The sequence below is a fragment of the Cololabis saira genome, chromosome 8 (assembly GCF_033807715.1).
Source record: "Cololabis saira isolate AMF1-May2022 chromosome 8, fColSai1.1, whole genome shotgun sequence".
NCBI classification, from domain to species: Eukaryota; Metazoa; Chordata; class Actinopteri; order Beloniformes; family Belonidae; genus Cololabis; species Cololabis saira.
In genome coordinates, this window is record NC_084594.1 from 21,862,840 (window position 1) to 21,885,440 (window position 22,601).

At 39.8% G+C, this 22,601-nt stretch overlaps 1 protein-coding gene across 5 annotated transcripts; it reads right to left on the reverse strand.

The window, feature by feature from the left end:
- Positions 1-187: 187 nt before the first annotated feature.
- Positions 188-15,462, reverse strand: rereb (arginine-glutamic acid dipeptide (RE) repeats b). 5 transcript variants are annotated; one of them, XM_061727227.1, is made up of 17 exons: positions 15,219-15,462; positions 12,614-12,662; positions 11,562-11,686; positions 8,144-8,243; positions 7,929-8,027; positions 7,208-7,288; positions 6,933-7,086; positions 6,744-6,833; positions 6,459-6,652; positions 6,071-6,229; positions 5,419-5,529; positions 3,941-5,091; positions 2,776-2,980; positions 1,994-2,696; positions 1,779-1,916; positions 1,515-1,689; positions 188-1,180 (listed from the first exon to the last, which is right to left on the reverse strand). In XM_061727227.1, the coding sequence occupies exons 1-17, from the start codon at positions 15,242-15,244 to the stop codon at positions 1,147-1,149; spliced, it is 3,594 nt and encodes a 1,197-aa protein (XP_061583211.1). In that variant the 5' UTR covers positions 15,245-15,462; the 3' UTR covers positions 188-1,146. The 5 variants fall into 5 exon arrangements, with proteins under 5 accessions (XP_061583211.1, XP_061583212.1, XP_061583213.1 ...); XM_061727228.1 differs by having other exon boundaries at positions 2,000-2,696; positions 6,071-6,232; XM_061727229.1 differs by having other exon boundaries at positions 6,744-6,830; positions 15,219-15,461.
- Between the last annotated feature and the right edge of the window lie 7,139 nt (positions 15,463-22,601).

The window sequence follows — 22,601 nt, forward strand, 5'->3', positions numbered from 1 at the left end:
CAGTCTTGATTTTTTGAAAGCATTCATGAAGCCTTTAGTCAAATCTGAACTTTAAAACCGTCATGAATGTCAGATTTACTGCATCACTGCATCATTTAACTGAAGAGTATCTAATAGACTCAAACTCAATCTGCATTTCTTTTTAGGAAAAAAACAAAAACAAAAAAAAAAAACAGTATGAGGCATCATTGCAGAAATATTTATTGAAATAAATATAGCATGGATACAGTTTGGTATTATATCACATAAATATTGAATTTAGGGAGTTATTTTTAAAACTCCATTAAAATGCTCAAGATTTAGTTTCTGTTCAGGCGGGTCAGTCTCATCAAAACAATGTAAATATTCCTTTATAATAAAACTTTTTCAGCAGAGGCATATCACCATCCAATTGTCACTATAACAATACTATAAACTGTTTTGCTTAAGATTAATTGGCCTCATTCTGAATCTCATGACAAGGATGTTCATAATCACCGATATATCAATAGTACTCATTCTTATAGAATATTGTGAACATGTAATATTTACAGCTTTAAAAACGAGGGACTAAAAGCTTCGGTTATACATTGAAAAGATACTTTGATATATAAAATTTGGGGATTTAAACAAACATTTAGCAGATTTAGGAATAAATCAAAACTCTACAATGTTTTTGAAGCCTAACACCACAATGCAACTTGCTACTCTAGTTGTGTGAAAACTGAAGGGCGAGTCATGCTAGGTTGTAATTATCATCCACACATTGATTTAAACGTAATTCTGTACAGCAAACTCTTTAAAAAAAAAAAAAGAAAAAAAAGACTCATTTAGATATTTAAAAGTAACACCAAAGTCAGTCCATTTTCACATTCTTGAACAAATTTAAATGACTGCGTACCAAACAGTTTAACAGTTTGTCAGAGTAGACCTGTCACTTATCTCACATCAGAGGGCTTTTTGACAATAAATCTAGCACAGCGGGAGGAAAATCTCAGATGGACTTTGATGGTCTCATGAAGTGCTGAACGAGGAATGCACATAAAGATTCACAAATATTTTTTTTTTCTCCAAAATATACTAACACTAAAAAGACAAAATATTCTCTTACAGTTTCAAAATTACACAGTATGGATTTTTAGTGTAGGGTTCAGAGCATGCGCCACCTCAAGATGGCTTGTCACCTTCTTTCTTCAGACGGCTTCAAAACACAGAAAACAAAGATGAGTAAAGACTTTGTGCACAAGTTTAGCTACACATATTGGCTCCATTGTGATGCAACACTGCAAAGACCAGAAAGCCCTGAGATGATATAAAATGACTGCACCTGCATGCTTTTGTAGTCTGTTTTGAGTTGCACGGAAGAGCAGTTTAAATCATTTTCTCCAGCTAAATATTTGGCAGACAAAATGTACAGTGACATGATCACTGCAACTTTGCTTTAGAATGAAATATAAATATATTCAGAGAACTAAAATCAAGTTTTGTTTTTGATGAACTCTTAAAGTGATTCAATACGTTTGAAAAAGGCTCACCTATAGTAATCTTCCTGACTGGGTAGAGCGCCTCCGTGCAGGTGATGCCCATGAAGCCATTGCTGCTCCATCGCCATCCTCTGCAGCTCTGCAGACTGAGCGTGCATGGCCTGGAGCTGGTGCGAGGCGGACATCTGGGGAATCGGACCCTGCAGCTCTCGTGGATATGCAGCTCCTGGGAAATCGTGAAACGCTGATGAGATCATATTTAACTCGCTGCATTTATGCTGGACTTCAGTTGTCCGAAGAGTTAAAAGCACAAACCAAACAGTGGATGCCGCAGCATCTCGTGATCATGAGGAAGATCGCTGAGTAAAGGGTTGGAGATGGGGCCACCCGGGAAGGGAAATCGGGCCAAACGCGGCCCTGTTCCCAGAGGATCCAGAGGATGAGGGCTTGAACCTGTGTGAGGGAACACGACATAAATATAGACAATTTTCCAAACTTCCTGGGGAATTATGCTGACTAAATAGCTTCACCTTGACCTAGGGGGTCCTGCTGGTGCAGGTGGAGGTGAGAGTGAATGTGGGAGTGTTGGTGATGATGAGGCGTCACACTGAGCATCTGCAGTCGGGCTGCAGGATCTGCTGCAACAGAAGCCATCCTCTCAGCGTGAAGCCGCTCTGCAGTGAGTCGCTCAGCATAACTCAGCTCGGGACGCAGCTGAGGCCCCGCCAGCGCCATCCTCTCCCGCTCCAGATGGTTCAGGCCGGGATGGAAGTGTGCAAAGGGGTGGGGAGGCCCAGGTATGTGTGGAAGACCTAGCGCCCCATGTCTGACAAAGTGCTCCATGGGGTTGGCTGAAGGGTGCAAGGTTTCCAGGTCTGGGTGTTTGACCTCAAAGCCGGGCTTCATCCTTTCACGGAGCTCTCTCTCTCTGAGGTTCCTTAGCTCGCGCTCTCTGAGGCTGGGCTCGGCGCTGTACAGGCCGGGCATGTGGTACGTCAGCAAGGAGTCACCGGGGCTAAGGGACACGTAGAAAGGATGGCTGCGGTTGGTGGGCGACATGACATGGGGTCGTGCGTAGTCACTCAGGGTGCGCAGGGCTGGCGTGTCCGGGCCGATGTAGGGCGGCACGGCTGCTACGGTGGTGGGCGGCTGCTCAAAGGAGGGGCGTCCATGGCTTTGAGCTACCATCTGCACTTCACTTATGCGACTGTCATGGGAGGAGCTAGACGCTCTCTGAAAGCAAAGACAACACGTGTGAGACAACTGAGATTTTTGGGTTCATTTTTTTGTAAGAAAATATATCTTCACTCACAGCACTTTTATCTGCTTCCCTTTCTCGCTCTCGCTCTCTCTCTTTCTCCCTTTCACGTTCTTCTCGCGCACTGAGCTCAGCCTCTCTTCTGGACCTTTCCACGGCCTCCTCCCTTTTCTTGGCCAGCTTGGAGGCGGACAACGGGGTAAAGAAAAGGTCTGTTCTTGCGCAAGAATTGTATCCGCGATCCAAGTGTTTGATAAACCTAAAAGAAATATAGTTGACATATCAAACATAACTCACAGATGTAAGCCCCCCCACCCGCACCCCTCCAATACACTTATTTAGCATCCAATTATAGATGCAACATAATTATATGATTCATCTTTACTGAAACCTTTTAAAACGTTTATTTCTTAAGCCTGATCTTTATTGAGATTCAAGTCTATGGACATTAAGTTCCAAGTTTAAGCAGATTATATAAAATCAGCATAAAATCATTAATACAAAATGTTTCTGCATTTGATGTTCAAAAGAGATTTAGAAGTTACTAAACTATATAGCATGGTGTGTCTCCAAACTACCGTATTTTCTGGACTATAAGCCGCACCTGCATATAAGCCGCACCCGCTCTATTTTTTAAAAAATAATTTAAAAAAAGATATACAAGCCGCACCTGCTCTATTTAAAAAAAAAAAGATATGAAAGCCGCAGATATTTATGTTGTTACATTAGATATTTTTACTACATGTACAGAAGGATTTTGAACTGTAAATGATGTACATGTTTGTACCTAAATAGATCCTTTCCTAACAGTGTCTTTTAACACGGCAGCAACTTTGCTGATTAAAACGGGAAAGAACCAAGAGAAAATAACCGGTATTTATTTATCTATTTATCTGTTTGAAATCTCCTTCTACCTACTTCTATCTGCTAAAGAAGAAGTAGCGTATTCTTCTTTGCATTTATTTTGTTTTAGTTTTGATTCTAAATTCTGCTTAGAGCGCCCCGAGCGGTGGAAGAAAAATCCCCATAATATGTATTATATTATTGTATATAATATTGTATAAGCCGCATGTTTCAAAACCTGTGAAAAAAGTAGCGGCTTATAGTCCTGAAAACACGGTATGTGGTATAGCATACCTTAGCTATACCACATCTTAGCTACAGCCCCCCCAAAAGAAAAACCCATGTTTCACTTCATATAACAAATGACTTAACATACCGTGCAGACTGGCTGGCATGGCTTGCCATGTTGACGATGGTAGGCTCTGGTGAGGGACTCCGGGGGGGAGATGGGGGGCTCTGCACCTCTTCCATCTCATCCAGAGGCTCTTCTTTAATCTGAACCTGCAGGCCTCCTGCAGTGGAACTCGGTGAAGGTTTGAGAGGAAGAGGCGAGAATGGCTGCTGGAGGCTGAGGACGGGGCCGACAGATGAGGGTGTGACAGAGGTTAGAGGGAGTGAGGCTGCTGCTGGTGCTGCTGGTGCTGCTGGTGTGTGGGCAGATGTCATGCTTTTTCCAGGGGGACTCTGCACCTGAGAGATCACAGGAGGCTGGGTTGGAAGTGAATTAACGGGCAAAGGATGCTGCATGAGCTGAAGAGGAGGAGGAGGGGCACCTGGAGGATGGTGGTTGGGCAGAGAAGTGAGGGGCTTAAGAGCAGGCGGAGGGGGAAGGTTAGAGGGCATCTGGGGGAAAGATGCCCCTGACTGGTGTGGCAGATGTTTATGTGAAGGTGGAATCGGAGTGGTGGGAGGAGGCTTGATTTGGGGGCCAGTGATAGGAGGCTGGGGGTGCTGTGCATCCCTAAAGAAGGGTGGGGGGCGCTGGGGGGCTTGAGGTGATAGGCCAAGTGGCTGCAGGGGCAGTGAAGAGTTGAGAGCAGGTGGGATGTGAAATGCTGGAGAGGGAGGAGCGTCTTGAGCCAGTGGTGATGGTGCAGGCCATGGGCAAGGTAGGGGGAGAGATGATGGCTGCCCTCTGCTGCTTGAGCCTGCTGGGGCGGCTGGCTGCCCGGCCACTGGTTGAGGGGGGTCCGGAGAGGGTGGAGGGGGGCTGTGAGCTGGATCAGCTAAAGGCGTGCTCTGTGGTTGCTGAGGAATGATGGGAGGGCCCTGAGTGGGGAGGGCCTGTGAAACTGGTGTCTCGGCCTGCGCAGCAGCAGAGGCGACAGGCTCTGACGGGATCCCGTTCGGCTGAGCAGAAGAGTCGGAGTCACTCTCGTTGCCCTGCTGAGGGCTGGGAATGCTGGGTGACGAACTGCGGTTGTCCTGATCGATGTCTTTGGCGTCGCTGCCATCTTCCTGAGCGCTGCGGCTGTCCGAAGAGCTTTCCTCCTCTGCCTCTCCCTCTGACCTGGAGCCCCGTGGGTCCTGCAGGAACGAACACACCGGGTTCATGTGATACTGTTGCAGTAAGATCACCGATCCCTGTCATTAATTATCATAGCCCCGCCCACTCAGAATCCCACATAGATAATGAGGTTAGAGAATGGGAAGATAAAAACATGGCTCAGAGGCTGAATTTCTAATTTATTTAGCAAAAACAATCAAAAGCTGGTTTTTAAGACATTCAAGGCCTGTTTAAAATAGGTATTAGATGCCATAATAGGTCCTCTTTAAAAAATATTTTTTTTCATAGAAACAAATCTAACAAAAATTATGTCTAATCAAGCTGTATTTTTCTGAAGCCACTCTTACTTGGGTCTTTGGCCTTTTAGGAGCAATTTTTTCAGGGTCATCCATTTCCAAAGCAGGGCTTTCCCGTGCACGTTTTGTTGTCCGTGGCTGCGTTACCTCTTCTTTTATCTTCTGCAGAAAAAGCATAATTACAGAGTGGTTTTGAGCACTGACCTTAAAGACACAATCTTTTTTTTGTTAAACTGTTTTTATATCATTTATTTAATACCGATTGTACAATAATCGCTTACATTCATCTCGCATTGCTTCTGCACAACCAATTTAGATGGCTCCTTATGTGAAAATAGTTGTAGTCTGTTAAATTAAGACCTTTATGTATCTGTTAGGATTTTAAACACGAGTTAATGTCGGGAGCATATCTTCAGAGACTAAGTTAATCCAATTCACATTTCTTGTTTGTCTTTATAAACCTTCGCCCATAAAGTTGATTATGACTCTGATAGCAGCAGCACGGTTTCACAAGCCAAATATAATACAAGATTAGATCTCATTTAGCACACATCAAAGAGGAAAAGTAGTACTGCTTTCCTCAGACAGACAACTCCAGGCTGCAAGGCCGGATAAACAGGACAATGTATAGTTGCTGGTATTTGTTAAGATCAAATTATGCATGCGATAGTTGATTCTTTGGTCTTCTGTAGATGTGTTGTACCTTGTTTGTTTTCTTTATGGAGTCATTCTTATTATCTGTGAAAGACGATCTCAAGGAATGAGAGACTGCTCCTGTCGGGGAGGGCTGGTTACTTGATAGCTGATCCTCACTTGTTGGGGAGCCTGTGAGCCTTCTGTGCCCGCTTCTTAAAGATGACAACTGCTTTAAAAACAATCATCAATATATCGTTAAAACCAAAAGCAGTTTTGTCTTCATTTCATCGATTTTAACATCGATTAAAATGTGAGACTTCAGTTTGATGAATTCTAAAAGCAGTCTTTCATGTACGGTTTAGTGTAAAATGACTACTTTGCAAGGGCATTCTCTTGCAAGTTTGTTGCTATTAAGAGGGAGGACTGTGCAAACAACACACCAGCCCCAGCCTTACAGGTGCTCTGCTCCGCCGAGTCCTCATGCCATGCTTGCTGTTCACCTCTTCTTCTGCTTTGACAGGTTTGAATGTGAATGAAGTGCTCGCAGACTTTGGAGCTGGAGGCAGACATCCGTGTTTGTTTTCATATGAGCGACAACCCGTGCACAGCAGAGGGTTGTCTCTCCCGCCCTGGTGCCAATCCTTAGAACCTGGTACAAAAGAAGCCGCTTTAGAGTGAGGTTTGAAAAACGTTTTAAAGCCCTTCTCTACCCCAATTTCAAGTTCAAAGTGGAAACGCACTTGTTGTGCCACAGTGGCTGCAGCTCTTAGCTTCCTGCTCACTGTCTTCACTGTCAAGGTCATCCTCACTGGCTGAACTGGCGTCCACTGCTGAACAAAATATCAGTTTAACGACAGGATATCTCTTGACCACAGTTCCTCAATTTAGGTATGGCACCACAATTCTGATAACTATTTACAGGATCTCACCTGAATATTTTCGAGATTGTGTGTTGTCAGGAGGTGCCGCAGATCGAGTCTTGGCTTTGCGAGAGGAGGGCTGCCGCCGTTGCTGTCGATAGGCTCGGGTTCCTGCAGCCTCTGGAGTTTTCTTCCAGTGGTAATAGAAAGCAATCAGTTCTCCCTGAAGAAAGGAGAACATAGCCGTATCAATAATTTTGAAATGCTTGATCAAGGTATGGTATTAATCAATTACCGAGTGCATTACAAGCTGTTCAGTATGCAAAAACAAAACATGCACTTACAGTCTTTTTGCTGGGCAGAAAGTCTTTCCGAATGCGGAAAAAATTCTTTCCGTATTGTTTCAGGCCTTTGATGAAGCGTTTCTGTTATAAAACCAGGAAAAAGTGGATAAAATGTTTATAAACAGTTGCATGTATTTACCATGCAAGTTAGGTCTAATCTTAATAAAAAAATAATAATAAAAAAACAAGATTAAACAGTTCTGGCAATGTAATGTCTGAGAAGCTGTCTACTCTGTATGAATACATTTATCCATTTACCTCTTTCCTCATCTTTGTCCTCACATATACTGTATATCATACATTACAGATGAATTCCCAGTAAAACTACACTCATTCACACGTGACCTGTTATTATTCTCGAGCAGCTAGTTTGATATTCTGATTAAAAAGTAGCTGATCAACACTATATATTAATCTGAAGGGACTTTCTAAGCACTTCTCAGTTGCTGTGCTCCTCTGATCAAGTACAGGTTTTGTAGAAGTGTAAAAACAGTATAAACTGTTACAACTTCATTCAAATGAGTTTTAGAGTTACAGTGAATGGCAATTAAAGACACTCTCGATGCCAAGTACCAAGAACTTGGCAGAAGAACCTGTTAAAGTAGTCTGAAGTGTTATCATCTGCATGACACGTTTACTTGACAGAGGAACCCCTTAGAAAACTGCTGATTTATTTTGCTAAAATGAACGCTATCATATTTAATGCAGTCAAAATTCTCACCACATCATCCCCCGACCAGCACTTTTCAATAAGTTTTGGTAGTGGCTTCTTGACCAGACGCTGGAGAGCTTTTGCTGCATCATAGTGGCTTGCATGAAGCTAACATTGAGAAATGGAAAAAAGAAAACAAAAAACACACATTTTTCTCGATTAAATTAACATTGGTATTCAAATATATTGAAAGAAGAAAAAAAAATTCAAGTTGTGTTTCACACCATATTGAGCGCGTTGAGTGTGGTGTCATCGCGGGAAGCTGCTAAACATCCATCCTCAGTGGATCCACCATCACACATCCCTGCAAATGCTGCCATACTCCTTAACAATCAAAAGGCAGATGTTATTACGTTTTTGACACTTTACTATAATATTTAGTGTATTCTGAAACCTTTGATGAAGGGTTTGCTCTGGTTTCTGTGATGGTGAATTACCCATCTGTTTCTTAATCCAGTCATCTATTTAAAACCACATTGGTTACTTGTGTCCTGTTTCTGATAACATTCAATGAAGAAAGCAGGCAAAACCCAACCAGCTTCAAAGAAACCCTGACTAATATGACTTGGAACACTTATTAGTTACTGGCTATATGGATGTGATATGAAAGAACCTCTTTCTGTTTTAAATAAAAGCAAAATGTTTCACTCATATTTTCCCAATGGCTTTCTTGCGATGCAAAGAAAGAATGGCCCCGGCCTCTTAGTACTGCTTCAACTACTTCGGTTTGGCCAGGCTCTGAACATAGTTTAAGTTGTGAAAAAAAAGCTGAAGATATTACTCAACCTGTTGAATCCAAATGTTAATTTGTGATACAATTGTGGTTTGGTTTTGTTGTGGCAGAACTCTGACTGTTATGATTCTCAAGTTTACAACAACTATGAACGGTGTTGAGTTAACAAGCAATAAACCAGCTGTAACTAAGGGTTCTGTTGCAACAGTGAGGGTCAGATGGGGGGCATCTTCAAGAACCATCAGAAGACTTGACCAGCTATCGTGCGTATCACTCACGATTAGACGATTACAATATGAAAATGGAGCTTGCTTGTAAAGTGACAGTACTAAAGAGCTGAGCAGACCCCTGTTCCAACAAGTAATACAGTGCCTTGCGAAAGTATTTGGCCCCCTTGAACTTTGTGACCTTTTGCCACATTTCAGGCTTCAAACATAGATATAAAACTGTAATTTTTTTGTTAAGAATCAACAACAAGTGGGACACAATCATGAAGTGGAACGAAATGTATTGGATATTTCAAACTTTTTTAACAAATAAAAAACACCCCCCTTAAGTTAATACTTTGTAGCGCCACCTTTTGCTGCGATTACAGTTGTAAGTCGATTGGGGTTTGTCTATCAGTTTTGCACATCAAGAGACTGAAATTTTTGCCCATTCCTCCTTGCAAAACAGCTCGAGCTCAGTGAGGTTGGATGTAGAGCGTTTGTGAACAGCAGTTTTCAGTTCTTTCCACAAATTCTCGATTGGATTCAGGTCTGGACTTTGACTTGGCCATTCTAACACCTGGATATGTTTTTTTGTGAACCATTCCATTGTAGATTTTGCTTTATGTTTTGGATCATTGTCTTGTTGGAAGACAAATCTCCGTCCCAGTCTCAGGTCTTTTGCAGACTCCATCAGTTTTTCTTCCAGAATGGTCCTGTATTTGGCTCCATCCATCTTCCCATCAATTTTAACCATCTTCCCTGTCCCTGCTGAAGAAAAGCAGGCCCAAACCATGATGCTGCCACCACCATGTTTGACAGTGGGGATGGTGTGTTGAGGAGCTGTTGCTTTTACGCCAAACATAACGTCTTGCGTTGTTGCCAAAAAGTTTGATTTTGGTCTCATCTGACCAGAGCACCTTCTTCCACATGTTTGGTGTGTCTCACAGGTGGCTTGTGGCAAACTTTAAACAACACTTTATATGGATATCTTTAAGAAATGGCTTTCTTCTTGCCACTCTTCCATAAAGGCCAGAATTGTGCAGTATATGACTGATTGTTGTCGTATGGACAGAGTTTCCCACCTCAGCTGTAGGTGACCTCTGACCTCTGCAGTTCATCCAGAGTGATCATGGGTCTCTTGGCTGCATCTCTGATCAGTCTTCTCCTTGTATGAGCTGAAAGTGTAGAGGGACGGCCAGGTCTTGGTAGATTTGCTATGAGTCTGATACTCCTTCCATTTCAATATTATCGCTTGCACAGTGCTCCTTTGGATGTTTAAAGCTTGGGAAACCTTTTTGTATCCAAATCCAGCTTTAAACTTCTCCACAACAGTATCTGGGACCTGCCTGGTGTGTTCCTTGTTCTTCATGATGCTCTCTGCGCTTTAAACAGACCTCTGAGACGATCACAGTGCAGGTGCATTTATACGGAGACGTGATTACACACAGGTGGATTCCATTTATCATCATTAGTCATTTAGGTCAACACTGGATCATTCAGAGATCCTCACTGAACTTCTGGACAGAGTTTGCTGCACTGAAAGTAAAGGGGCTGAATCATTTTGCACGCCCACTTTTTCAGTTTTTTATTTGTTAAAAAAAGTTTGAAATATCCAATACATTTCGTTCCACTTCATGATTGTGTCCCACTTGTTGTTGATTCTTCACAAAAAAAAAAATGGCAGTTTTATATCTTTATGTTTGAAGCCTGAAATGTGGCAAAAGGTCACAAAGTTCAAGGGGGGCAAATACTTTTGCAAAGCACTGTACCTGTGAATCCTCGCTCTTTAGTGTTAGCTGTTAAAGATATCAACTGTGCAGGGAAGTAGAATAGCCATAGGTCTGAAAGTGGTTTCTACTCCTTCTCTTATCTTAAAACGCTCAGAAGAATTGCTTTACTCCCCTTGTTACCTCTTGACTCCAGTGACTTAGGACTGAACAGGTAAAAATATTAATATTATTAAAAGATTAATTGTAAAGTGTGACCATATGAAGTCCTCAAAAACCTGGAATTGCATTATGCAACTTAAAGTATTAGTGGGTACTGTATTATTAAATGTGTGATATGACAAGGATTTTTGAAGTAAATAAAATATTACATGTGTTTTTAGTAACATCTTTAGTGGTGGCAGGTATTTTAGGCTTATAAAGGCTTGTAGAGTAAGTCTTTTCAGTTTGGGGTCCTTTTAAGAGCAAGCAAAAGGAAAACTTTCCTCAGTGGTGTATCTCATCCTTCTTTTTTCTTTCTAGCTGACACAAATGCGAGCAAATGTAAAAGGTCTTATGAACCCAGAGGGAATAAATAAACCTACCACAGTTGATCCCTTATGGCTGAGAAACTTTAACCATTGTAGGAAGAGGGAAATCCAGTGAAGCTAAAATCTGTGTTGTTATTTTTTTTAATCACATTAACAAATACCTTCAATGTAGTAGGGTTCAAGAACCTGATGATTTTTAACCTGCTCTCAATGTTCTGAAACCAGCTAAAATAATATTTAACCACACTTGCACGGATATGAACCAGGACTGATGTTATTTTGCATGTTCTTCCCCCCTTCTTGTAACTTTTCTGAATCCAATCAAAAGCTTGTAATACTGATCCATTTATTTGTTATTATTACAGTAAACATCTACAACAACAACGCTTTGCTTTGTACAAATAGCACAACAGCCTGATAGCATATCGGAGGCATTTACTGACCTGGCTGCTCTGAGATACATGAGCAGGTCACAGTCGTTGACCCCGGGTGTCCACATGAGCTCCTCATTCTCTGCCTGAGTGTGTGAGGCAGGCGCAGGCTGTGGCTGCAACTCCGGGAGCTTGGCCTACAGTGATGCCAGACAAAGCAGACGCACACAAAAACTTATCTAGTGTGCAGCCTAGAACTACAACAAGACTCTTAAGGCACATAGGAAGACGGTATATAAAACCTTCCTGGTGCAATAAATTGATAAACAAGTAATTAAAATGACACAAAGGAACTTTCACTGTTTTTAGCTAAGGGGGTCCCCCTATAGGTATAGAGGTTAAGTTGCTTTCACAACACTCTTCAGGATTCACTCAACCATGATATCCTCAGTTGCTCCGCCAACGAGGTCCCGTTTCTGATGTGACACTTTGATGTCATGATGTCGGTTTTTGCCAAATGTAGAAACAGGGAGATCGCGGGGAGTAACAAAACAACTCCTAACGGCAATGTATTTTGCAGGCCATTTCACACAAGCTCTCACGCTACTCGGGAGGTCTATAGATTGTTTCTGGGACAGGTATACTTGTATGCCAATAATACCTGGGCAAGTTTCCACATTCTTTAAGAGCTTGTTCATACAATACTCACTGGAAACGCCTCCTAGTATCAAAGTGGTGCAAAGGAATTTTTCTTTTTTTTCTTTTCTACAAAACTGTCCAAAATTCACTCTTACTCAACATCTTGGTCGCTCGCTCTCTTGTTTTTTCTACTGTCATTACTTTCCTGAGGCCACTGGAGCTCTGTGAGCCAGTTTCATCCCTGTTGATGTGTGATATCGTCTCAGAAAGGGAGGCCGCTGGAGCAACCCAGCACTTACTGAAAGTAATCAAATATTCTTTTAAATTATATTATTCAACATGACAAAACTCCTTTGCTGTACTTTAAGAAGGTCTATAGGACTGATTTTATAATTATCTTAATCAAATGGCCTTTGAGGCTAATTAAGTATGTGAATAAAGTTTTATAACATAATAAAGAACTAGTTTGTTCCATTAAAATGTACCTGATGACTTGGCCCCACTCTTATCTCCCCCTGTGTGCTGTTCAGGCTCCTGAAAAAAAAAAAATGTATAGTTCAGAGTTTATTACAAATAATAATTAAAAAAAACACAAATACAGATAATAATCAATCAATCGGTTTGTAAAATGGGACTCCCAGAAGCTAATTGTAGCTTATGAATAGGGGCCCAGTCACACAGCAAAACAACTATAAATTACACATAATACATATACATATAATAACCTTATAACCTAAAAAAAATAAAAATAAAAAACACACAATAAAACCCTGGGACCTCCTCAGATTTCCTAGATACAAAGATATTCTTATAAAAATAATACATCAGGTATTGGTACATAGACATAATTTAATAAGAAGAGACATAATTTAATAACAATTTTTGTTTTAGTCTCTTTTTGAAAATTGAGAGAGAGATCCAGACTCTTTTATAGCACTATCAATCTCATTCCAAATGTTTGGACTTTTGCAGGTTAAACTGAAACTTGTACATTTCAGTTTCCTTTTCTTTCCCTTTAAAAGTTGTTTTCCCCTTGTGGTGTGTTCATGAGTGGGAGCATAAATGGGGATGAGATGACAGAGTCTGTCATTGAGTCTAAACACTACATTATACATTACACAGGCATTGTGGAAAATGTTACACTCAGTAAGTTTCAGAAGCTTATATCCATAAAAAAAAGAGGATCAGAGGGAGCATTACATTTGCTCCATGATATATGGGATATCAAAATCAGCTCAACAACATTTCAAGAACTAGGATAGTTTTCTACCACAGAGTATAGAGTGGAGAAACCTTAATGTAATCAAATAGTTACACTCAGTTTACAGCACAGCTAGTACATGTGTAATTAACACTGTAACAATAAGTAAACAGAAGTATGATCAATGTGTGTTTGGTTAACTTGCAGTGGTGGACAGTAACGGAGTAAATTTACTTAAGTACATATCCAGAGGATTTGTAATTTACTTGAGTATTAGATTTCTTTGGTACTTATTACTCTTACTTGAATACATTTCCAAGACAAATATTTTTACTTTTACTCGAGTAAATTTCTAGGAAGGCTGAAAAGTACTCGTTACTTTCAGGTCTGCTCTTTTTTCTTCTTCCCTAAAATCCTATTGGACACAAGCTGTTTTTGTCAAAGGAGGAGACCTATCACAGTGCACGCTCTCAGACAGACATTGGGAGACAGTTTGTTATGCTCTATATTGCTATATTGTACTGGTACATGTCCTTCCTGTAAAGTTAAGTGACTTCAACATTGAGTTATTGAAAGCAGAGATGTAGTTTTTTGTAAAGCAGTGGTCTTTGAGGGGGATCCAGACTTAGTTGGATGGTGCAGGTTCATTTGGTTTCAGTTCATGATCGTTAATAAACTCTGCATCATCTGCTGTCCTCTTATGATCCCATTCATTTGACTTGTTTTTGGTGTTTCTGCAGGTTTTATATAACACTTTGGTTCTAAAAGCAGCACATCAGTGCAGCTGGTTTCAAAGAGTTAATTAATATTAATTATATTGATATTAATTTAGAAAAAATATAGTAATTTACTGATGTGGAATATAAGAAATTTACTCTTACTCTTACTTTTACTTAAAGTACATTTAAAAGCATTTACTTTTGGATACTTTTCTACTCTTACTCGAGTAATATTTTGACTGAGCTACTTTTACTTGTAACGGAGTAAATTTTGACCAGTAGTATTTGTACTCTTACTCAAGTACTGGGGTCGAGTACTCTGTCCACCTCTGCAGCTAGTACATGTGTAATTAACACTGTAACAATAAGTAAACAGAAGTATGATCAATGTGCGTTTGGTTAACTTGTCAGGGCATCTTCCCTCCCACTGACTGCACTGATTTCAGCGGTGAGCAGCATCCCGCCCCCCCGCCCCTGCGAGCCAATCCCGGCGGACGGTCCCGTTCATTACATGAATGAAACCCGACGCTACAGAGACCGCAGGACGCTGCCAATCAATCACACACGACCTGCTAATTTTTACGGTCACCATTACGAGAACAGTGTGTGCTACTTTCGCAGATTGTAAGGCTGGCGTTAAACTGCTACCTGTACAGTTAACCTCAGCTACAACATGCAATCAGAGAGATATTATCAAGATTATCATGCACAACAATGTTGACATGTACATTAATTTAGCACCGAGCCAATGATGAAACACGTCAAGCCCAAAGGGGATTTAAAAGTCGATTCCTTTGCAAAACACGTTCGTCTAAAATTCAGCGAAAGGAGAGGTATTTTTGCAGGCGGCCAGTATCAACATAACGCTGTTATGTGGCTAGCTGGTTAGCCACACACGAACTTCGTGACCACTGCAAGGCTGATTTATAGTCCCGCGTCACACCGACGCAGAGTATACGGCGTAGAACGCAGCGCGTCGCTGCGTTCTACGCCGTAGGCTCTGCGTCGGTGTGACGCGTAGCCATAATTCAGGGCTTGACACTCCGACTATTTCCTCACACACAAACGCCTCTCAAAGTAAAGCTGCAAAAAAAAAAAAATGTATTAAAAGCCGCATTTAAGGGCAGCTGGAGCGGACATGGCAGCACATGCACACTTGATGGAAGTTACCTGCGCGGACTGAACAGGTCGTCCATGTCGACGGTGCTGGGGCTTGTTGACACTACGCAGCGCAGCGGGCGACACACACCAACTATGCGAGCCCCTATTACATGGCTATTCAAAATGGAGGCGGTGTAGTCCTCCTCCTCCTCCTCCTTCTTCCAGTGCAGTGACCTCAGCAGCCACAGTTAAGCCTTCAAAGTTGTCTGGGCGTGCATATAACTGAGCATGTGCCGCGGATCATCAGCAGCGAAGGCTTCACCATCAGCTGCTGCGCGGGCGGCCATGAACCAAACAACATTAATGATATCATGCATAGGGTCGCCAACCGTCCCTGGCAAAACACAATCGTCCCGTATTGAGCTGAAAAGGGACGCACTTTGCCCCGTTACCCCCGTATTACTGTGAGAGTCAAAAAATAATGCATAAATAATGCAAGATAATGCAAAAATAATGCATAAAATGCCAATGGAAAATGGCATTGATATAGAAGAGTATTAGGGCCAGGCAGGAGAAAAATAAAAATAATATTTTAGAGGAGGAAGATTTTTTTTTTCATTATGCATTTCGAGAAAAAAGTCGAGATTAATGTTGAAGTAGAATTTCGAGAAAAGAGTCAAATGTTGAGAAAAAAGTTGAAATACTGAGAAAAAAGTCGAAATGTGGAGAAAAAAGTCGAAATGTCGAGATTAATGTTGAAGTAGAATTTCGAGAAAAAAAAAGTCGAAATGTTGAGAAAAAAGTCGAAATTTTGAGAAAAAAGTCGAAAAGTCGAGAAAAAAGTCGAGATTAATGTTGAAGTAGAATTTCGAGAAAAGAGTCGAAATGTTGAGAAAAAAGTCCAAATGTCGAGATTATTGTTGAAGTAGAATTTCGAGAAAAAAGTCGAGATTAATGTTGAAGTAGAATTTCGAGAAAAAAGTCGAAATGTTGAGAAAAAAGTTGAAATGTCGAGAAAAAAAAGTCAATATTTCGTGAATAAAGTCGAAATGTTGAGAAAAAAGTCGAAATGTTGAGAAAAAAGTTGAAAAGTCGAAATTAATGTTCAGGTAGAATTTCGAGAAAAGAGTCGAAATGTTGAGAAAAAAGTTGAAACGATGAGAAAAAAGTCGAAATGTCGAGAAAAAGTTGAGATTAATGTTGAAGTAGAATTTCGAGAAGAGTCGAAATGTTGAGAAAAAAGTCGAAATGTTGAGAAAAAAGTCAATATTTCGTGAATAAAGTTGAAATGTTGAGAAAAAAGTTGAAATGTTGAGAAAAGAGTCGAAAAGTCGAGATTAATGTTGAAGTAGAATTTCGAGAAAAGAGTCGAAATGTTGAGAAAAAAGTCCAAATGTCGAGATTATTGTTGAAGTAGAATTTCGAGAAAAAAAGTCGAGATTAATGTTGAACTAGAATTTCGAGAAAAAAGTCGAAATGTTGAGAAAAAAGTTGAAATGTCGAGAAAAAAAAGTCAATATTTCGTGAATAAAGTCGAAATGTTGAGAAAAAAGTCGAAATGTTGAGAAAAAAGTTGAAAAGTCGAGATTAATGTTCAGGTAGAATTTCGAGAAAAGAGTCGAAATGTTGAGAAAAAAGTTGAAACGATGAGAAAAAAGTCGAAATGTCGAGAAAAAAGTTGAGATTAATGTTGAAGTAGAATTTCGAGAAGAGTCGAAATGTTGAGAAAAAAGTCGAAATGTTGAGAAAAAAGTCAATATTTCGTGAATAAAGTTGAAATGTTGAGAAAAAAGTCGAAATGTTGAGAAAAAAGTCAATATTTCGTGAATAAAGTTGAAATGTTGAGAAAAAAGTTGAAATGTTGAGAAAAGAGTCGAAAAGTCGAGATTAATGTTGAAGTAGAATTTCGAGAAAAGAGTCGAAATGTTGAGAAAAAAGTTGAAATGTTGAGAAAAAAGTCGAAATGTCGAGATTAATGTTGAAGTACAATTTCGAGAAAAAAGTCGAAATGTGTCGAAGATGCTAAAATGCTAAGATTTTTATTTTTAACACATTGTACAAACATTTGGAGAAACCTAGTTCCCATGCTAGACTTGTTTGCTTGTCTGGGCGTGCATATAACTGAGCATGTGCTCAGCAGCGAAGGCTTCACCATCAGCTGCTGCGCGGGCGGCCATGAACCAAACAACATTAATGATATCATGCATAGGGTGGCCAACCGTCCCTGGCAAAACACAATCGTCCCGTATTGAGCTGAAAAGGGACGCACTTTGCCCCGTTACCCCCGTAAAATAATGCATAAATAATGCAAAATAATGCAAAAATAATGCATAAAATGTCAATGGAAAATGGCATTGATACGGAAGAGTATTAGGGCCAGGCAGGAGAAAAATAAAAATAATATTTTAGGAGGAAGATTTTTTTTTCATTATGCACTTCGAGAAAAAAGTCGAAATGTCGAGAAAAAAGTCGAAAAGTCGAGATTAATGTTGAAGTAGAATTTCAAGAAAAGAGTCGAAATGTTGAGGAAAAAGTTGAAATGTTGAGAAAAAAGTCGAAATGTGGAGAAAAAAAGTCGAAATGTCGAGATTTATGCTGAAGTAAAATTTCGACAAAAAAGTCAAAATGTTGAGAAAAAAGTCGAAATGTCGAGAAAAAAGTCGAGATTAATGTTGAAGTAGAATTTCGAGAAAAGAGTCGAAATGTTGAGAAAAAAGTCCAAATGTCGAGATTAATGTTGAAGTAGAATTTCGAGAAAAAAGTCGCAATGTTGAGAAAAAAGTTGAAATGTTGAGAAAAAAGTCGAAAAGTCGAGATTAATGTTGAAATACAAGTTCAAGAAAAAAGTCGAAATGTGTCGAAGATGCTAAGATTTTTATTCTTAACACATTGTACAAACATTTGGAGAAACCTAGTTCCCATGCTAGACTTGTTTGCTTGTCTGGGCGTGCATAACTGAGCATGTGCCGCGGATCATCAGCAGCGAAGGCTTCACCATCAGCTGCTGCGCGGGCGGCCATGAACCAAACAACATTAATGATATCATGCATAGGGTCGCCAACCGGCCCTGGCAAAACAGAATCGTCCCGTATTGAGCTGAAAAGGGACGCACTTTGCCCATGACTTTGTCCCGTATTAATGTGAGAGTCAAAAAATAATGCATAATGCAAAATAATGCATAAAATGCCGATGGAAAATGGCATTGATAAAGAAGAGTATTAGGGCCAGGCAGGAGAAAAATAAAAATAATATTTTAGAGGAGGAAGATTTTTTTTTTCATTATGCACTTCGAGAAAAAAGTCGAAATGTTGAGAAAAAAGTCGAAATGTCGAGAAAAAAGTCGAAAAGTCGAGATTAATGTTGAAGTAGAATTTCGAGAAAAGAGTCGAAATGCTGAGAAAAAAGTCGAAATGCTGAGAAAAAAGTCGAAATGTGGAGAAAAAAAAGTCGAAATGTCGAGATTAATGTTGAAGTAGAATTTCGAGAAAAAAGTCGAAATGTTGAGAAAAAAGTCGAAATGTCGAGAAAAAAGTCAATATTCCGTGAATAAAGTCGAAATGTTGAGAAAAAAGTCGAAATGTTGAGGAAAAAAGTCGAAAAGTCGAGATTAATGTTGAAGTACAATTTCGAGAAAAAAGTCGAAATGTGTCGAAGATGCTAAGATGCTAAGATTTTTATTCTTAAAGGAGTATGAGGCTCCTTTTAAGAAATGAGACTCATTAGCGCCACCCTTCACCACGACGGCCGTCGGGGCTACTGCAGCCAACAGCGAAGCCGGCACGGGAGAATGGGGAGAACGAGCATGCAGCGTCATTTGACATCACATCCGCAGGACAGCGCGGGAAATTCCGGCCCGGATTGCAGCACATTTTGCAGCACACAGCCTGTTCAAGGCAACGGAGAGATACACTAGAGGGCTCGTTCTTTTTGGTTTGGAACGCTTCATCTGACATTATTACTAGAAAACTTAAAACGTATAAGCATTTTTTTTCATAAATCCTGCCTCAATCCTGCCTCATGCTCCTTTAACACATTGTAGAAACATTTGGAGAAAACTAGTTCCCATGCTAGACTGTTGTTTGCTTGTCTGGGCGTGCATATAACTGAGCATGTGCCGCGGATCATCAGCAGTGAAGGCTTCACCATCAGCTGCTGCGCGGGCGGCCATGAACCAAACAACATTAATGATATCATGCATAGGGTCGCCAACCGTCCCTGGCAAAACAGAATCGTATTGAGCTGAAAAGGGACGCACTTTGCCCCGTATTACTGTGAGAGTCAAAAAATTATGCAAAAATAATGTAGAATAATGCATAAAATGCCAATGGAAAATGACATTGATACGGAAGAGTATTAGGGAGAAAAATAAAAATAATATTTTAGAGGAGGAAGATTTTTTTTTATTATGCATTTCGAGAAAAAAGTTGAAATGTCGAGAAGTCGAAAAGTCAAGATTAATGTTGAAGTAGTATTTCGAGAAAAGAGTCGAAATGTTGAGAAAAAAGTTGAAATGTTGAGAAAAAAGTCGAAATGTCGAGATTAATATTGAAGTTGAATTTCGAGAAAAAAGTCGAAATGTTTAGAAAAATAAAAATAATATTTTAGAGGAGGAAGATTTTTTTTTCATTATGCACTTCGAGAAAAAAGTCGAAATGTCGAGAAAAAAGTCGAAAAGTCGAGATTAATGTTGAAGTAGAATTTCGAGAAAAGAGTCGAAATGTTGCGAAAAAAGTCGAAATGTCGAGAAAAAAGTTGAAATGTCGAGATTAATGTTGAAGTAGAATTTCGAGGAAAAAGTCGAAATGTGTCGAAGATGCTAAAATGCTAAGATTTTTATTCTTAACACATTGTACAAACATTTGGAGAAACCTAGTTCCCATGCTAGACTGTTGTTTGCTTGTCTGGGCGTGCATAACTGAGCATGTGCCGCGGATCATCAGCAGCGAAGGCTTCACCATCAGCTGCTGCGCGGGCGGCCATGAACCAAACAACATTAATGATATCATGCATAGGGTCGCCAACCGTCCCTGGCAAAACAGAATCGTCCCGTATTGAGATGAAAAGGGACGCACTTGGCCCCGTATTACTGTGAGAGTCAAAAAATAAGGCATAAAATGCCAATGGAAAATGGCATTGATACGGAAGAGTATTAGGGCCAGGCAGGAGAAAAATAAAAATAATATTTTAGAGGAGGAAGATTTTTTTTTTCATTATGCACTTCGAGAAAAAAGTCGAAATGTCGAGAAAAAAAGTCGAAATGTCGAGAAAAAAGTCGAGATTAATGTTGAAGTAGAATTTAGAGAAAAGAGTCGAAATGTTGAGAAAAAAGTCAAAATGTCGAGAAAAAAGTCAAAATGTCGAGAAAAAAGTCAAAATGTCGAGAAAAAAGTCGAAAAGTCGAGATTAATGTTGAAGTAGAATTTCGAGAAAAGAGTCGAAATGTTGAGAAAAAAGTTGAAATGTGGAGAAAAAAGTCGAAATGTGGAGAAAAAAGTAAATATTTCGTGAATAAAGTCGAAATGTTGAGAAAAAAAGTCGAAATGTTGAGAAAAAAGTCGAAAAGTCCAGATTAATGTTGAAGTACAATTTCGAGAAAAAAGTCGAAATGTTGAGAAAAAAGTCGAAATGTCAAGAAAAAATGTCGAAGATGCTAAGATGCTAAGATTTTTATTCTTAACACATTGTACAAACATTTGGAGAAACCTAGTTCCCATGCTAGACTGTTGTTTGGAGAGTTCTCCTCTGCTTTTAACCACATGCAACCTCGTCTTCTAATTGAGAGACTTATTTATGATTTTAAACTATCAAACCAACTTGTTTTATTGATTTTAGATTTCTTGACCAACAGACAGCAGAGGGTCATTGTGAATGGTTATTTGTCTGACATTGTTGTGACAAATACGGGTTCACCACAAGGGTGCGTACTGTCACCTCTTCTTTACATTTTATATACTGACAGCTGCAGATCATTTTGTCAGGGCAGCTTCCTTGTCAAGCTTTCAGATGATACTGTGCTGTTGTCTCTCCTTCAGAGTGCCCAACATAACCATGGTGTGGCTCTCCCTGCATTTGTAGACTGGTGTAAGGACAACTTTTTAGAATTGAAGGCATCCAAAACTAAAGAAATGTTGGTAGATTTTAGACGCAACAAGCAGACCTTCACTGAGAGTGTCATAGATGGAGAGAAGATTGAAATTGTCAGCTCCTACAAATATCTGGGCACTGTGTTTGACAACCAGCTTAAATTTGATTTTAACACTGAAGCACTGGTCAAACGTGGACAGCAGAGGATTCATCTCCTGCGTATGCTGAATTCTTTTTCTGTGAGTCCAGTGATTCTCTGTCGTTTTTATCAGTCCTTTATTGAAAGCCTTTTAACTTATTCTTTTATTTGTTGGTTCAACAACCTGTCACTCAGGGACAGAAACAGTCTTAACAGTGTGGTGAAAATCTGTTCCAAGATTATTGGACTCAAGCAGAGACCTTGGCTCCCTATGGGAACAACAGGTTTTGAGGAAGAGTCAGAGTATTCTGGGAACTTCTGGGCATGTTTTAGGAAAAGAGTTTTCACTGCTGCCTTCAGGATGTCGTTATGCCCAACCTGTGTGTAAGAGTAATCGCTTTTCCAAGTCTTTTATCCCCTCTGCTGTTCGGCTATTACATTTAAATTTATCCTTATGAATTTGTTTGGAATGTGTATTTAGGTACTGTGTACCTTCTAGGAATGATTTCATCCAGTGTTTGTATAGACTGTTTTTTAATGAATTTATTGGTATCAGCACTTTTTTAATGCAACAAATTGCAGATTTTTGCACACAGCTGTCAACTTTCTCTCTGTGTTCTATTGAATGTGTTATGTGTTTGTTATGTGTGTGTTTGGGCACGAGCTGCCAAATCAAATAGCCCTTCAAGGGATTAATAAAGTTGTCTTGAATCTTGAAATGTCGAGAAAATAGTCGAAATATCGAGAATATTGTTGAAGTATAATTTCGAGAAAAACGTTGAAATGTGGAGAAAAAAGTCAAAATTTCGTGAATAAAGTTGAAATGTGGAGAAAAAAGGCGAAATTTCGACTTTATTCACAAAATTGCGACTTTTTTCTCAAAATTGTATTTCAACATTAATCTCGACATTTCAACCTTTTTCTCAAAGTGCACAATAAAAAAAAATATTCCACTCTCAATTTTTTTTTCTCTTGCATGGCCCTAATACTCTTCCGTACATTGAGCTGTTAAGATCATAAGTTATTTTTTTTCCTGTTTTACTACAACTGTAGCCTAAAGTCATGGCCTTTGACGCACAAATACAGTGCCTTGCGAAAGTATTTGCCCCCCTTGAACTTTATGACCTTTTGCCACATTTCAGGCTTCAAACATAAAGATATAAAACTGTAATTTTTTGTGAAGAATCAACAAGTGGGACACAATCATGAAGTGGAATGAAATGTATTGG